Below are 16,642 nucleotides of genomic sequence, written 5' to 3'. Positions count from 1 at the left end.
GAACATGCCGTGTTGAGGTATGACCACGGTGTGGTTGACGGTCATTACATGATTTTTCTCTTTCTGCTCCCACGACGATTCTTTGGTCTAAAAAGGCTATTAATGTAATACACCTTTCAATGTCTTCTATAACATGGTTCCCTTTTTGCAATTATAATCACCAGACTCAAAAATTTTGGATCAAAATCTTCTAAATTCTCGTCAAGACTCGACCTGTTGGATTAATGTCTAAGTCCATAACTATATTTGGTATGTACTTGACCCGACCCGACATGGTCCATTTGGGTTGCACTTCACCGGCACAATTTATATGGATAGTCTTTTGAGAATAGTATATTTATGATTTATATTAATATATTATAAGTTCTAATATATTAATATGGAATCATATTATTTAATTAGTATTGATCAAGAATTAATTTAGAATTAATTAAGTGATCAAAAAGAACTAATTAAATATGGACTCTTATATATATGGAATGGGCCAAGTTCATTTAGGTTGGGCTAAGCTTTCATGGATGGTCCATGGAGCTTTTAACCCATGCATCCTATGTAAATGAAAGGTCATGGGTATTAGGGTTTACATGGATGTAACCCTAATCCTCCATAATATATAAAGTGGTCCTTGGCTCACAAAATTGGAACAAGTGTGTGAAAATAAGAGTGGGCCGATTTTAGTGTGCATACATATTCTCTCAAGTTCTTCCAAGGTGTTTTGGTGATTTGTGATTCCATTTGAGGCTTCCACACTATTGGGGCTAAGCTCTTAAAGCTTGAAGACATCAAGCTACATCAAAAGGTATGTCATCTAACTAGAACTTTGTAGTATAGGTGCTTCATAATATGCTAGTTAGGATGAAACCATGGAATAGTTAATATTTGCATGTATAATAGAGAAAACATAGATCCAAGGTTTATAGGGTTGCATGTACACCATAAGAGTGTTAGAATGCTCAAAACCCAACAGTGGTATCAGAGCTAGGTTAGTTTTCTGTTATATTGATGTAAATGTTTTATTTTCAAGTTGAAAAAAAAAGGAAAAATAACATGACGTTTGTCAAATTTTAAGATAATTACTTGTTTTGTGAAAAACGAATTATTTGTAAAATTTGAATCATTTGTTATATGAGGTGAATTAGGTCAAATTTAGTAAAAGATAAAATGATATGATTATTTTATTATTTTTAAAAGTTTGATCTAAATGTTTTAAAGAGTTACATATTTTGTCATAAAATTTTGGAGCTCAAAACTTTTTTTTAAAGTTGTGATCTTAAGGGTTTTTGAAACTTCCATAAGTTATGGATATGAAAGTTTTTTTTTTAAAAAGAAAAATTTGATTCAAAGTTTTTATGGAGTTACAAAATTTGGTGTTAATGTTTTAAAGAATTCCATAACTTGTTCTTAAGTTATGGAACATGGAAAGTTTCATCATAAAACACCATTAATTCCATAAGTTATGGAATCCAAAGGTTTTCAGGAATTACAAAACTTGCCCTCAAGTTTTGGAATTTGAGAAAAGTTTTTATGAAAAAAAGAATTGAATTATAAAACTCTTGGGTTCATAACTTAAATAATTAATTAAATGGTTTTAATTTTGAGTTTAATAATTGGAATTATGATGTTTTGTTGAATAGTTCAAATTAACTCTTATGGACTTTATTAATAGTTAATTAAAGCGTTTAATTAAAAGAGTATTATTAATCCATAAATATATGGTTTGAGTTTAATTAAATTAAAAGTCTAGTTTAACTAATAGATTAAACCACCAAGTATTTTAAATGTCTAAAATACACCCTTATACTATTATAATATTAAAAGTTTAATATATTATATGTATAAGAGCAAGTCGTCGTACCATTAGTAGGCCTCATTCACGAAGCCGGTCTATAAGGGGGGTATAAGGTTACTGCCTATAAAATGGCAGTTTAATGGGTGTCCTCTCACTCACCGCTTCCTTGACCGGTGGAGGGTCGTTAGCCGAACAGGTGGGACAAGGACTATAATTATCCCTTCATTATAAGTATAATGATAAATAGTAAGTAACTAAACACTTATAAATTCCCAATCTTAGTTACTTAGGAAAATGTGAATAAGGTGCTAATCCATGAAATTACACTTTGCACTTTGTTTAAGCTATTAGTGGAGCGTGTGTGGTTAACCGACACACTAACCTGGACTTAACAAGGTAGGCAAAGGGTAACTTAATGTTTATCATTGTATCGTTGGAGTGTGTGTGGTTAACCGGCACATCGATTGAGGGGTAAATATTAAGGGTACCAAGTATATTTGCATGGTTACTTCACACCTTGTTTTGTGATCCTCGGCATCCCAGTCACAAAACCTGAAGGGCACACTCGAGATTGAAACATGCCATTGAAAAGTTCAATGAATCTCAAAAGAATCTAGGAGTTTCAAAACCAATTAAAACCTAATAATACATTTCGTTTATCTTGGTGGAAATTGGTGAATCGTCATTCACCTACCTTCAAATATTTTATAGCTTGGATTACGGCATCCCTCTTCCAAGTTATAAAATAGTTTGTTGGGTCCTAACCTTAATATATCATATTGGGTGTTATATTAAGGATTTAAATAAACTTTACGTGAATTTCTCTCATTGTTGATGTCTGGTTTAGACAACAATGATCTTCCCAAACCAAGCTTTCCTAATGAATATGACTTCCCGAGTTTGGCTCATGGAAGTCATACTTCTCTTCCTCCACCTCCTCCAATTATTCTCCCTAACCCACAAGTTCAAGGTCACTCAAGCCCTAATGGCAAGCAAGGTCTATGTGTGATCACATCTTAGAGATAAAGTCACATATTGGCAAGCCGGGACTACTATGAAACAGACTATGACATGAACCTTAATGATCACATCTTGAGAAAGTTGGATGTTCAATCACTTTCTAAGTCACATAGTGAGTTCATTTGGGACTACTATGAAACAGACTATGACATGAACCTTAATGATCATATCTATTTGCTTGGTGCTGCTGAATCAGCAATGATTTGGAACGATAGTAAAGCAAATTTGATTAGAAGATCAACTTCCCAAAAACTTTATGGACAGTGACAATGGTGACAATGGAAATCCAGAAAAAGCATTCTCTTCCCAATGGAAAGGGATTGGCCATAGTCAACCCGGTTGACCAAATGGTAAAGAGAAAGGCTAAGTCTGAGATAGTCCCATTACCAAAGGGTCCATATGTTTATTTTGCCAAAGGAAGGGGCATTGATTGCAAAGCTGCCAAATTTACCTAAGGATGTTAAAGTCAATAAGTTTGACTCTACATCAGGTAGAGCCTATTATCTAACTCTGTTAAGTTCTATTCTGATATCCTCATTACATGATGTGACTGGGTCACATGTTGATGTTTTAAGAATCAAAGAATAGAGAGAAATCTTAAAGGAAGTATATGCTGATTCTGATCGCGAAGGTGGATTTCGATTGCATCAGAATTTTGAGCAGTTGCTTAAGAAGTTATGATATATTGCTAAGGAATAGATAACAACAATTTTCCATGTGGATTGTAAGGATAAGTTTTTCCGCAAAGTTTTAAAATAAAAGAAAATTGTTTAATTCTATTTATTTGAAGTATCCTTACAATGGCATTTGTGGAAAATTGCTGCTTATATGATTCCACTGACAACAATATTGGAAAATGGATTTGATTCTTTCATTTGTGGTAGTGTCTAAATTTACCAAATCAGGAAAGTTCCTTATCACCCAAGTTTCAATTGGACCGAAACTTGGAATCATGCAAGTTGAATAGTATGATGAATGAGAACTTTCAAGCATTGGAAAATCAAGACTAATTACTTGTTCACATGGATGTGTGAGTCAAGTGAAGGACTAAAGGGATCGAGTACACATTCTTGTGCACTGGTCATGTCCACCACAAAGCTCGTTAAGACTATTTGATTTACTAAAGTTTAGTAAATATGGTTATACTTACATGTTTAAGTATAATTCTGAAACATTGGAAAAGTCTCAATGTATGGCAGAACGAATGGGAAGAATCAAATTAGGCAGAAAGATAAAGTTTCTCAAATCTGAAAAGATGGGAGAGTACTTTAGTATCATGTTTGTGATCATCTTAATGATTTAGAAATCATATCACAATTAGTCCTCTAAAGGTCATCTTAGTGCATTCTTATGACTAAGAAGAGGAGTCATGAATTGTTGAAATGGTTAGATCAGGAAGATGAGTCATACTTCGTTCCAAAACAATTCTTAGAGTCATACTCCAAGATTGTAACTTGAGTGACATATCTTAAAGAAAGGTTTAAAACACTTGTCAAATGTAAGAGTAAAAGTGTCCTACTCTTGTACATTTGAAATTGGTAAGTTGTGATGTTTTGGATAAAACAAAGACCAACTAAGGCCAATTGTGTGAAGTGTTTGTCTTGATAAAGAATCCGCACTATCTCTTGAATATTTGGCAAGATAGTCTTATATGTCAAGAGGATAGTGGGAGTGTTAAAGATCCTAAAAAGAATTTCAAGAACTAATCAAGAATAAAACCTGAGCTTCTTCACTAGCACACGACTTGAGGTTTATAACCTATCGTGTTGACATATTCTGTGCCCATTCAAGTTAAAGTTGGCTTTGCATAGGAGTTCTGAAAGTTCTCAATTGGTTGCATAACAACTTGGAAGCAATGGCAGGCCCTGTACTGCCAGGTGGCAAGAAGTTAAGATTGCATAAGTTCAGTCCATATGAGTTTGGATTTGTCATTATCCTTGTCTTGTGACTATGGTTTTGACGATTCACATGGATAAGAACATATACACCATAAAATCTAAGGGTCATAAGGTTTCTCTCCGATTCATGAAAATGATGGTGAGGAAACACTTCCACCAAGTAGATTTGAAGTAGATGGCAAAAGGTCTAAACAATTAAGACTATGATTACGGCATCCTTTTTCATAGTTCTGAAATTGTTTAGACACACATGCATGCTATCTAAGGAAAGGTGTATGAGTTTGATAAAGTTTTATCAAAGCATCTCGTATTAGAAATCTGAACTTTGGTAAGAAAGTCAATAAAGTATTGATTTCTAGAAGTCCAGCTGATTTCTAAGTACATGTCAAAGCTAGTGGGAGCATAAGTGTTATGCTAATAATCATCATGTTAGTGGGAGCATGATAATTATTGTTAGTGTTGCAAGTTAGCAATGTTAATTATAGAAAACAAAAGTTTCAATTCGTGAGGCTGCAGGGATTGAAAAAGTTGTTTTGCTATAATTAAGGGAGAGGATATACTTCATTTCAGTTCTAAAGGCTTAGATTGAGACCTTAATCATCTTTAGTCAAGAATGTATATGGTTCAACTTAAGGAAATTCTATATATTGTGTTCTCAAAATTCGATTATGATTACGACATCCCTCTTCATAGTCAAATTTTGAAAACATGGCAAATAAAAATATTGTAGCAAAAGACTGGTCTAGAATCATGTCTTTATGTGAGACATCATGAATCATGTACCATTTGCTTTGGGTACAGGATCGATTGCATGTGCTATAATATTTGTCATTTCTAAATTTTTCCAAATGCCCAGAGGCATTAAGAAGCGAAAAGGTCTAGAATTGGATATGACTAAAATGATTAAGCAATTGTTGAGGACAATCTGAGGTTTACCAAAGATTGGTTGCTCAGGGACAGTTGGAAGTATAGTGCTAATTTTGGAAGGGCCATATTGACATATTCTGAAAAGCGGCATCTGTTATTCAGAAGTGATAGTCAAAATGAGAATATGGAGTTGTCTCCATAAGTGGAAGTTATCTGTGTAAGATTAGAAAACTTAATGCAAGAAGCATGTCCAAAGCAATGTACTTTGAATATGAGACTTAGTTTCCATGGAGTCGATCTCCAGTGGAATACCTTATAATGACTGTTGACAAGTCTTTGTGACTTTGTACATATTCATTACAGGAGGGTCAGTGCATATAAGTTTAAAATCTAAACATATTTCAATAAATGATAGGAATTTGAAATTCTCACATTTTTCGATAAGGATTTGGGAGTGTGAAATTAGAATCATTGAAATTATGTTCAATTGGTTTATTTCACAAAGTAAGGATCATAGACAAACATAGAGTGCATACTTGGTGTATGGCAAAGCTATTGTTTAAGAAAAACATAGTGTACATGCTTGGAGCATGGGACAACTAGTGTTTTTAATTCAAGTATAAAGTTGATAAAACCGAAACAATGAATAATGAGTAATCAGTATGGTGATAAATAAAAGTGTTTATTTATATTCATAGGGTTTGGTACCATATTTGATTAATTTATTCTTGTGTTTCACTTTGCATGTTTTGACTTCCAGAATAACTAAGTCGCTCTTCCTAAATGATTAAGTTATTCAAACCATCCACAGTCGGTCATATGTTGGAAGTAGATATGAATCAAGACTGTCATGGGTTGGTTTGTAGAGGTCCAAGTTGGTGGACAAAGTGGTGCTACAACACTCATGAGTGCTCATAAGTTATGAGTATTGGATTCAACCCACGCTCATTTGAATCACTTCATGGATTTTATCACGAGTGATCATGAGACGATAATATCTTATATTCTTATAACCTAGAGATATGAGTTGTTACTATGAGTTGGTTATACATTGATTGCATGAAAACGCATTAGTAACTCGATGTTATAAAACGTGCCTTTGTGTATGATTCAACAAGTAGTAGAACAAGCCATATGAGTCGAAGTTTATCCATTCCTTTTACCTTCGGGATAAAAGCGATATCTGTGGGCCCCTCGATGATTTAGCAATGACACATGTGAGTGCTTGGCCAAGCCAGGACTGATTTGATTTGTTCAATCAGTCAGTCATCATAAATCGAAAATCGGGAAACAACAAATGGACAGAGAGAATGATTATAATCCATGTCTCAATCCATATGATATCTAGAATGGAGGAATATATGATCCCTTATCTAATGGACAAGTCATTGACAAGGTCAGAGTTCGACAGCGGCTTTAAGAGCTACGATTGCCAGTTAGGTTTTGAAGTCATACTCAATAATAGTTTTAGACTTATCCAAGTGGGAGACTGTTCGATTAATGTCTAAGTCCATAAATATATTTGGTATGTACTTGACCCGACCCGGCATGGTCCATTTGGGTTGCACTTCACTGGCACAATTTATATGGATAGTCTTTTGAGAATAGTATATTTATGATTTATATTAATATATTATAAGTTCTAATATATTAATATGGAATCATATTATTTAATTAGTATTGATCAAGAATTAATTTAGAATTAATTAAGTGATCAAAAAGAACTAATTATATATGGACTCTTATATATATGGAATGGGCCAAGTTCATTTAGGTTGGTCTAAGCTTTCATGGATGGTCTATGGAGCTTTTAACCCATGGATCCTATGTAAATGAAAGGTCATGGGTATTAGGGTTTACATGGATGTAACCCTAATCATCCATAATATATAAAAGGGGTCCTTGGCTCACAAAATTGGAACAAGTGTGTGAAAATAAGAGTGGGCCGATTTTAGTGTGCATACATATTCTCTCAAGTTCTTCCAAGGTGTTTTGGTGATTTGTGATTCCATTTGAGGCTTCCACACTATTGGGGCTAAGCTCTTAAAGCTTGAAGACATCAAGCTACATCAAAAGGTATGTCATCTAACTAGAACTTTGTAGTATAGGTGCTTCATAATATGCTAGTTAGGATGAAACCTTGGAATAGTTAATATTTGCATGAATAATAGAGAAAACATAGATCCAAGGTTTATAGGGTTGCATGTACACCATAGGAGTGTTAGAATGCTCAAAACCCAACACGACCCCTCACTTGGTTCCTCTCACACTTTAAATAAGCGCTCAATTCTCAGCCTAACTTCTACAAAAGCAATAACCACGTAATAATAAGGAAAACAAACACTAAATTAAAATTCCTACATTACCCCTACAAACTAGAAGTTTAAAAACAAACAAACCAAACACACACAAAATATAACAAAGATATAAAAATTGTCTTCAAACACAAATTTAGAAAAAGGATTGTTAATCTTCATCTTCTCTCCAGGTTCCACTCCCACCGACTCCACCTTGTATTTTTCCCCATATATTATCCCAACTCGGAATGTAAGGATAAGAAGTGGGATACCCATCCGGACTTGAGATTTGCATATGTTAAAAAAAGAGATTGGTGTACATGTTTTGATAGTTAAGCCCCCGAAGAATGTTGTCTTGGTATTGCCTTATTGCCCGGTTATACAAATCCATGGGCATCTCATCCTCCACGGAAATCACCGGCGGCTCCTTATGAACGGCTTCGGGTCGTGGCATCACTCGTCTCCCTACCTACTATGATTGTACCACTTCATCATCATTGAAAATAGAGAAACTATTCCCTCTTTTATCCTCCATAATGCTTGCCCTTTTGTAGAGAAGAGCATTGAAGGAACGTGTCCGCATCATAGTCAAGAAACTCTCAGCCCCTCACTCAAACAATCCATAAGATCTAGCCAACTTTGTTACCAACATGCCACCACAAATCGGCGCCCCTTTTCTATCCTTGGCCGCCCTCTCAGCCAAAAACCTTGCCAAACAATGGGGTATGTTGTAGAAAATCTTGGGAGTGAGAATGCTCCATAAGAAAAATATATCAAGATTGGGGACCTTATCCGAATCCTTCCTCATATTGATAATGCTTGAAACGAAACGGTAAATGAGGCGGTGAACATGCGACCTAATATCGCCTTCTTGTGAAACCGATGGGATGTGCATTACATTAGCAATTGTGGTCCACCATTTAGCTCCATTAACACCGTTTGGAAGTTCTAAGTGACAAGTGTCTAAAAAGACTCTAAAGCCCTCTGAAATTGACTCCGACCGATTCTATAAGTCTAATCTCCATGCCAACTACGCCACACTACACTCTCTTTGTTCACCTCCCAAACAAAACATTAGGTTGTCCGTATCAAAAGGATCACTTCTTCCTCCAAACCAAACGGTAGCATAAAACTCCAAACAAAGTTCCTTATATACCGCTTCTTGCAACTGGAACAACCTCCTCCAACCTGTGCACGTAATCCTTACCCTATCACCCATGAACACCTTAGTCAAATATGGATTCATTGCCTCAAGAAGCCCGACTTGCTCAAGCCATTCCCAACTCAATTCTTTAGCATTGTAAAACTCTCTTGTCTTTAATTTCTCCAACTTGTTCCTCCATTCTGCTAGAACCCCTGGAGAAATAACCTCCAGAAAATTATACCATGTGAAATCACCATGTACTTGTGGAACTTGTTGGCTTCTCTTTCCTCTCCTCATCTTTTTTTTTTCATTTTAAAAACAAAAGAGAAAACCAAAATCCAAAAGAAGTGAAAATAAAATTTTCAACAAAACCTAGGCTCTTTGAACATCTAGCATGTCGTGTTGTATGAACAACACGTCGTGTTCCATGAACAGTTCGACTAACAAATTTTGATTCGAACCCATATTGACCAAATTAACTTAAAACAAGTGAAGGGGTTTACTTAGAACATTATATTATGCACATAAACACAAGAAAATCTGGTTAAAATGCCCTAATTTGTTGAAAATCAACACCTAAAAATTTATGGCAAAGTTTCAAAAATCTGGTTTATCATGTAAATCAAACACAAAACCTATAAAAACCTTAACTTTAAAAGATTTAGGGGTTAAAGATCTTACCTTTCTTGAAGAAAGCAAAGCAAAGCGGAAGGGATTGGAGACTGAGGACGCTTGAAGGAAACTCGGCATGTTTGGGGGTAATGGTTGAAAAGTGAAATGATTTTTGAACTTTATGGTTAGAGAACCCTTTTTGACTGAGTTTAAAAATGATTTATTTTCAGTAAGTACTAAATCAACACACCATGTTGAGACGGAAATCTTCGTAAAATCGTGAATTTTTGCTCAAACACGGTGTGGGAACAGCTCATCCACGCCGTGTTGGGTGTTCAAAACATAAAAGTTTATGTTTGTTCATTGAAAGTTTTACCACACCCCACACTTAAGTCTTGCTTGCCCTCAAGCAACATGTGAATTATTTAGAAGACAAAGATTAAATATCCTTAACAAAATAAAGGAAAGAAAACAAAAAAAATAAAAGAAAGATAAAGAAAAATAAAAGCAAACTCTAATTACGGGTTGCCTCCCACAAGCGTTTCTTTTTGAGGAGTCTTGAGATGGACTCCTTTCCGCCCTATGCTGTGGCATTCTCTGCCAAGTTCATGCCTTCTTCGATTCTTTCTTCGCTTGGCATTCCTTCCTCGTAATGTTTTACTCTATGCCCATTTACCTTAAAGTTTGACCCATCTTTCTTGAATATCTCGATTACCCAATATGGATACACTTGCTTTATTTTGAATGGTCCGGACCATCGTGTACGAAACTTTCTGGGAAAAAATTTCAACCTTGAGTTGTAAAAGAGAACTTTTTGACCGGCTTCGAATTCCATATTCCCTTTCAGCATTGCATCGTGCCATTTTTTCATCTTATCCTTGTAGATCAACGAGTTTGTATATGACTCGTTTATCAACTCTTCCAAGACATGCATTTGCATAAGCCGATTGGTGCGCAATTCACTCGGTTCGAAGTTGCATGTCCTTAATGCCCAGTACGCTTTATGCTTCAGTTCCACCGGTAAATGGAAGTTTTTCCCAAAAACTAATCGATAAGGTGTAGTCCCAATGGATGTTTTGAACATGGTGCGAAATTCCCAAAGCGCATCATCGAGTTTGTCCGACCATTCCTTCCTATTACTCCCCACGGATCTTTCCAATATTCTTTTGAGTGCCCTATTTGTGATCTCTGTTTGGCCCATTCGTTTGAGGATGATATGGTGTTGAAGACCTATGGCGTACCCCATATTTCTATAATACTTTTGCAAGTTTATCATTAGCATAATGGGTTCCCCTGTCACTTATAAGTGCTTTTGGCACTCCAAAATGAGAGAATAATTTTCTAAGTAACTTCACAACCACTCGTTCATCATTGGTTGGTAATGAATGTGCTTTTGCCTACTTGGAAACATAATTGATTGCCACAAGGATGTACTTATTCCCCCTAGATGATGGAAAGGGTCCCATAAAATCTATACCCCATACATCGAACACCTCACACACTTGGATGTTCCTTTATGGCATCTCGTTCCTTGATGATATATTTCCCATCCTCTGGCACGAGTCACACTCTCTTACATAAGTAGTAGCATCCTTGAAGATCGTTGGCTAATAGAAACCTGCATCAAACACCTTCTTGGATGTGTATTGAGCTCCATAATGTCCTCCTGTAGGCCCTTGGTGACAATGCCTCAATATATCCTAGATTTCCTTGCCAAACACTTATCTTCTAATGATACCATATGCACAACTTCTGAAAAGATAAGGCTCATCCCATAAATAATATTTGATTTCTGAGAAGAGCTTTTTGTTTTGCTGGTAAGTTAACCCTTTTGGAAGATAGCCGCATGCCAAAAAATTTACAATGTCTACATACCAAGGCTCTTATCCTACTACCATCATCAAGTACTCCTCTGGAAAGTCATCCCCAATGCCCTTGTTTTCCATCTCTTCCCTCTCTGAATTATCCAATCTTGACAAATGGTCAGCCACTATGTTTTCCATTCCTCTCTTGTCCCTTATCTCGATGTCAAATTCTTGAAGTAATAGTAACGATCGGATCAATCTTGGTTTGGCATCCTGCTTGGAAAACAAATACTTGATAGCAGAATGGCCAATAAAAACTATTTTTTTGGACTATATAAGGTAGGGACGAAACTTGTTAAATGCATAAACCACGACTAATAATTATTTTTTACTGGCGGTGTAATTTTCTTAGGTCAGGTTTAATTTCTTAATTGCATAGTAGATGGGTTGAAAGTGCTTATCACCCCTTTGACCAAGCACGGCTCTCAAACCATAGTCACTGGCATCATACATTATCTCGAAAGGCAAGTTCCAATTCTGGGCGATAATGCTCGGGGCATTAGTAAATTTTTCTTTTAAAATCTCAAAAGCTTCTAGGCATTCTTTAGAAAAATCAAAGGGTACATCTTTTAAAAGTAATTGAGTCAAAGGTCTTGTTATTTTAGAGAAATCTTTTATAAAACAATGGTAAAAACCCGCGTGACCTAAAACACTCCTAACGCCCTTCACGTTATTTGTTGGGGCTAACTTGGCAATGGTGTCGATCTTTGCTCGATCCACCTCAATCCCTAATTTGGAAAATTTATGACCTAACACGATTCCCTCTTTCACCATGAAATGATATTTTTCCCAATTCAAGACCAAATTGGTCTTCTCACACCCAGCAAGCATCAAATTAAGGTTAGTAAGGCAATCATCGAAAGAAGAACCAAATACTGAAAAGTCATCCATAAAAACTTCCATAAACGTATCCACCATGTCATGGAAGATGGCCATCATGCATCGTTGAAAGGTGGCCGATACATTGCATAACCCAAAAGGCGTGCGTCAATATGCAAAAGTTCTACTAGGACATGTGAACGCCATCTTCTATTGATCAATTGGGTCAATGGGAATCTGAATATAACCTGAAAATCCATCTAGAAAACAGTAATAGCAATGACCAGATAATCGTTCAAGCATTTGATCAATAAAAGGGAGAGGGAAATGGTCTTTGCAAGTGGCATCGTTTAACTTGTGATAGTCGATGTACACTCGCCAACCGGTTACCGTTCGTGTAGGTATTAACTCATTCTTCTCATTCATTACGACCATCATCCCTCATTTCTTTGGCGCTACTTGAAATGGACTCACCTATTGACTGTTGGAAATGGAACAGATGATTCCGGCATCAAAAAGCTTCACGACCTCCTTTTTGACCACCTATTATATATTCGGGTTTAATCGTCTCTGATGGTGTACTACCGGCTTTGCTCCTTCTTCTAGGATGATCTTGTGCGAGCAATAGGAAGGAGTAATGCCCTTGATGTCGGTAATCATTCAAGTAATGGCATTCTTCCTTTTCTTTAGAACCTTCACAAGACTTTCCTTTTTTAGTTGGTGTAAGGTTAGAAGGTATAATATCCGGCTTTTATTCATTCTCTTCCAGAAAATCATATTCCAAATGCTCCGGAAAAGTTTTAAGTTCCAATTTTTTCTTATGATCACTAGACACGGAGTGTATATCAATAGATCACGCCCTGTTGAACTCATTTATCCCGTTAGATCGCGATTTTTGACCTAAATAGGTCGTGTTGGTCTCCTCAAAACATCGTGTTGGGGTTTCAGAATGCCTTGTAAGATCTTCGAATTCACTTTCCTCAAGTAATATTTCCAACTCTTTGAGATCCTTTTCAGCATCAAATCCCCATTTTGAAAGGAACGTGAATCCTCCCGATGTGTCTTCTTGCCAGATCGGCAATTCTTTTTCCATTAGCTCTTCAAATGTGTCCACCGAGAAAACCGTGTCATCACTAAACCTTGAATGCTTCATCGCTCAATCAAATCCAAAGGTGACTGAATCATCTCTTACCCAGAGAGTAATTTTAGACTCTCTCATGTCCACTACAGCGCAATCGATGCTTAGAAACGGTCTTCCTGGAATAACTGGTACTTGATGATCTTCTTCCATATCTAGCACAATAAAATCAGCAGGAAACACAAATTTATCAACTTTCACCAAAAGATCCTCGCATATCCCTCTTGGGAATGTCACCATATTGTTTGCTAGATGAATCGCCATGCGGATGGGCCTTGGTTCCAGAAGATTCAACTTTTTGAAGAATGAATAGGGCATAAGATTTACACTAGATCCCGAATCAGCCAATGCATAACTTGTATCCAAATTCCCGAATTGACATGGCAAAGTTAAGATCCCTGGGCCCCCCATCTTCTCTGGTATTTTGTTCAACATCGTGGCTGATCAATTCTCGTTCAGAGCTACTTTAGATTCCTCCTCCATCTTCTTCCTATTAGTGAGAAGGTCTTTTAAGAATTTCGCATACTTTAGCATTTGAGCCACCGCCTCAATGAATGGGATGTTGATTTGGAGGGCTTTTATATGATATAGAAACTTCTTGTAGTCTTCATTCTGTTTATCTTGTCTAACTCGGATCGATAATGGTAATGGAGGCTAATATGGCTTTACCGGAGGGATTTTATTTTCTTTAGTCGAAAAACACGTCGTGTCCTTCTCCTGAACACACCGTGTTGAGTCTTCAGAATGAGATTCTCGGTTTTCCTTGTCTACTTCCTGCACCACTTTTGGATCTTCATTCAGGATTGGGGCCATAGGAGGGACTATTTTACCGCTTCTTGTTGTCACAACATTTATATGTGCCCCTCTCGGATTTTGCTCGGTGTTGCTTGGAAGTCCGCCCGATGACTTTCTGTTGAATTGTTTTGCAAGTTCCCGGAGTTGCTTCTCAATGTTGAGAATTGAAGCTTGCTGATTCCTCAGTAGAGTTTGTTGATCTTTCATCATAGCTTGTTGATCCCTTATCACATCATCCGTTTTGTCATGTCTTTTTTTGGATGCGGATGCGAAATGGGTAAGCATGGCTTCAAAATCCGTCTTCTTTTCTTTTACTGGATCTTCTCTTTGATAAACTCCTCTCGCATTTTGCTTGAACTTCTCCTCCTTGACCGTCTTGTATTCCTCATATGGTAGCCAATCCTTTTTAGGTTTTCTCCAATATTCATCAAATCTATCCCCGCTGAATAACACACTTGCACCTTCTGGTTCCCATTCTCATCAAGGTCACAATCTTTTGTTACATGTGGACCGTTACAGTTGTCACACCCCACACGAATGGCATGGATAGATTGGTCCATCTTTGTTATCCTACGATCCATGCTCTCCAATTTATCCATAAGTGTCGCTATATCATTTGAAGTTGCATTCAAAGTCCCTCGAGTCGTGTCATTTCGAGGATTATGATATTCTCTTGAGTGTTTAGAGAGTTCTTCAATCAACCCCTTTATCAAAGTTGTTGTTTTTTTTGTGAGTGGTCCTTGTGAGTCAAGGAGCTTTCTGTTTGTCACATTGAATCCATCATTGAAAATGGAGACTTCCTGTTTCACATTGAGGTCGTTTCGTGGACAATTTCTCAGCAAGCCTTTGTATCTTTCCCATGCTTCATAAAGTGATTCACCTCCTTGCTATTCAAAATTGGCGATTTCTTTCTTTAACTTTGAGACCTTCGAGGGGGGGGGGGGCAGAACTACTGAATGAACTCTTCACGCATCTTTGACCATGTGGTTATTGATCCTGGAGGGATTGCTTTCAACCAATCCTTCGCGGAACCTTTGAATGCAACCGGTAGCATCCTAAGTAGCACAGTCTCGTGTGGCACATTTGGAATATTGAAGTAGTCGGCTATGTCGTTGACCTCGTCAATGTTTTTATAGGAATCTTCGTGATCCTTCCCAAAGAACGGGATGTCCTTTAGTTGGGTGAGTATGTGACCCTTCAACTCAAATTTTGTTGTCGCTGGAATGGTGGGTTGCACAAGACCTAATCCAGTATCCTCACGCATCCTCTTTTTGAATTCCTCCATGGATATGTCTGCGATGTTTGCCATTTCTGCTTCTAACTAGGTTTCACTTTCCTCTTCAAATTCATGTGTTTCAGGTTGAACTGCCTTCTTGTCTTGAGTTTTCTCGAATCTTTCAAAACCGCTAGAATCCTCGATTGCTTTGTACTTCTTTTTGCGCAAAATTGATTCCGGATCTTCCAATGGTGGTACTACTATAGAATTAGAGCTCTGGGTCATAAACTAGCTGAAACAAGACAAAAAGTTATGTGTAAAACGAACAAAAACTGGAAACATGATAAACACGGCGTGTTCAAAATTGACCATGGCCTGCTCAACGCGAAAACAGAATAAACAAAAAATAAAATTAAAAAATAAAATCTTGTAACTTTATGTGAGATCAATCTTACACAAAGGATCGATAACAATTAGCAAATAAAATTAACTATTTAGAACCATTCCCCGGTAATAGCGCCAAAAAATAGATGTGTGTGAAATGTATGTGTTTTAGTCCTAGCTAACTTAAACAAAAACCAACACTCGATAGCCAATGTACCTAATCGAATAGTAGTTTAGTGCAGTTAAGTAAGGTGTCGAACACATGGAATGGTAAAAACAATTAAACTATTACTAATGTTAACTAATTAAAACAATTCTTAAAGAGGGGGCTTTCTCTAGTTTTGCAAGACTGGAAACTTAAACAATCTATTAAACACTTAACAAAGAAACAATTAACAACTACCTGAAGGAAAAAAAGATGACTTGATTTAACAATATTAAAGAGACTTTTGTTTAGAGTCAATTCACTTAATCTTATGGTTGATTTCGTGGCAAGTGAAATAGATTAATGTATTATCAATTACCGATTTCTAATATGGTTAGGTTCATGTTCACTATTACTAATACTTTAGCAAATCAGTCAATTCAAGCAGCGATCAGTTGATTAAACTGACAAGTTTCCTAGTGTTAAGTTCGAATCATGCAAGAATTGTAATAATAGTTAATTAAATTGGTTGGTTCAATTAAATTATATATATGTTAGTCATCATATATAACTCACATATTGATTTACTTATTTTCTAGTTAACCCTAGGTTATGTTCACAACACTAGGCTTACAATCTTGATGGTCACAAAA

General features: G+C 36.4%; 2 protein-coding genes and 1 non-coding gene across 3 annotated transcripts; 1 reads left to right on the top strand and 2 right to left on the bottom strand.

The window, feature by feature from the left end:
* Positions 1-10,207: 10,207 nt before the first annotated feature.
* On the bottom strand, positions 10,208-10,873 carry LOC145112552 (uncharacterized). The gene has a single exon (XM_079048704.1). It carries the CDS (start codon positions 10,871-10,873, stop codon positions 10,208-10,210), a length of 666 nt encoding a protein of 221 aa, XP_078904830.1.
* Positions 10,874-13,467: 2,594 nt separating this feature from the next.
* On the bottom strand, positions 13,468-13,884 carry LOC145112551 (uncharacterized). The gene has a single exon (XM_079048703.1). The coding sequence runs from the start codon at positions 13,882-13,884 to the stop codon at positions 13,468-13,470; it is 417 nt and encodes a 138-aa protein (XP_078904829.1).
* A 1,173-nt stretch (positions 13,885-15,057) lies between these two features.
* On the top strand, positions 15,058-15,164 carry LOC145118065 (small nucleolar RNA R71). The gene has a single exon (XR_013713049.1). It is a non-coding gene; the product is annotated as a small nucleolar RNA R71 (small nucleolar RNA).
* The last annotated feature ends 1,478 nt before the right edge of the window (positions 15,165-16,642 follow it).

Source organism: Lactuca virosa, chromosome 5, assembly GCF_052849685.1.
Source record: "Lactuca virosa cultivar CGN04683 chromosome 5, Lactuca_virosa_CGN04683_v6, whole genome shotgun sequence".
Classification (NCBI taxonomy): Eukaryota; Viridiplantae; Streptophyta; class Magnoliopsida; order Asterales; family Asteraceae; genus Lactuca; species Lactuca virosa.
This window is presented reverse-complemented; position numbering and strand designations above follow the sequence as displayed.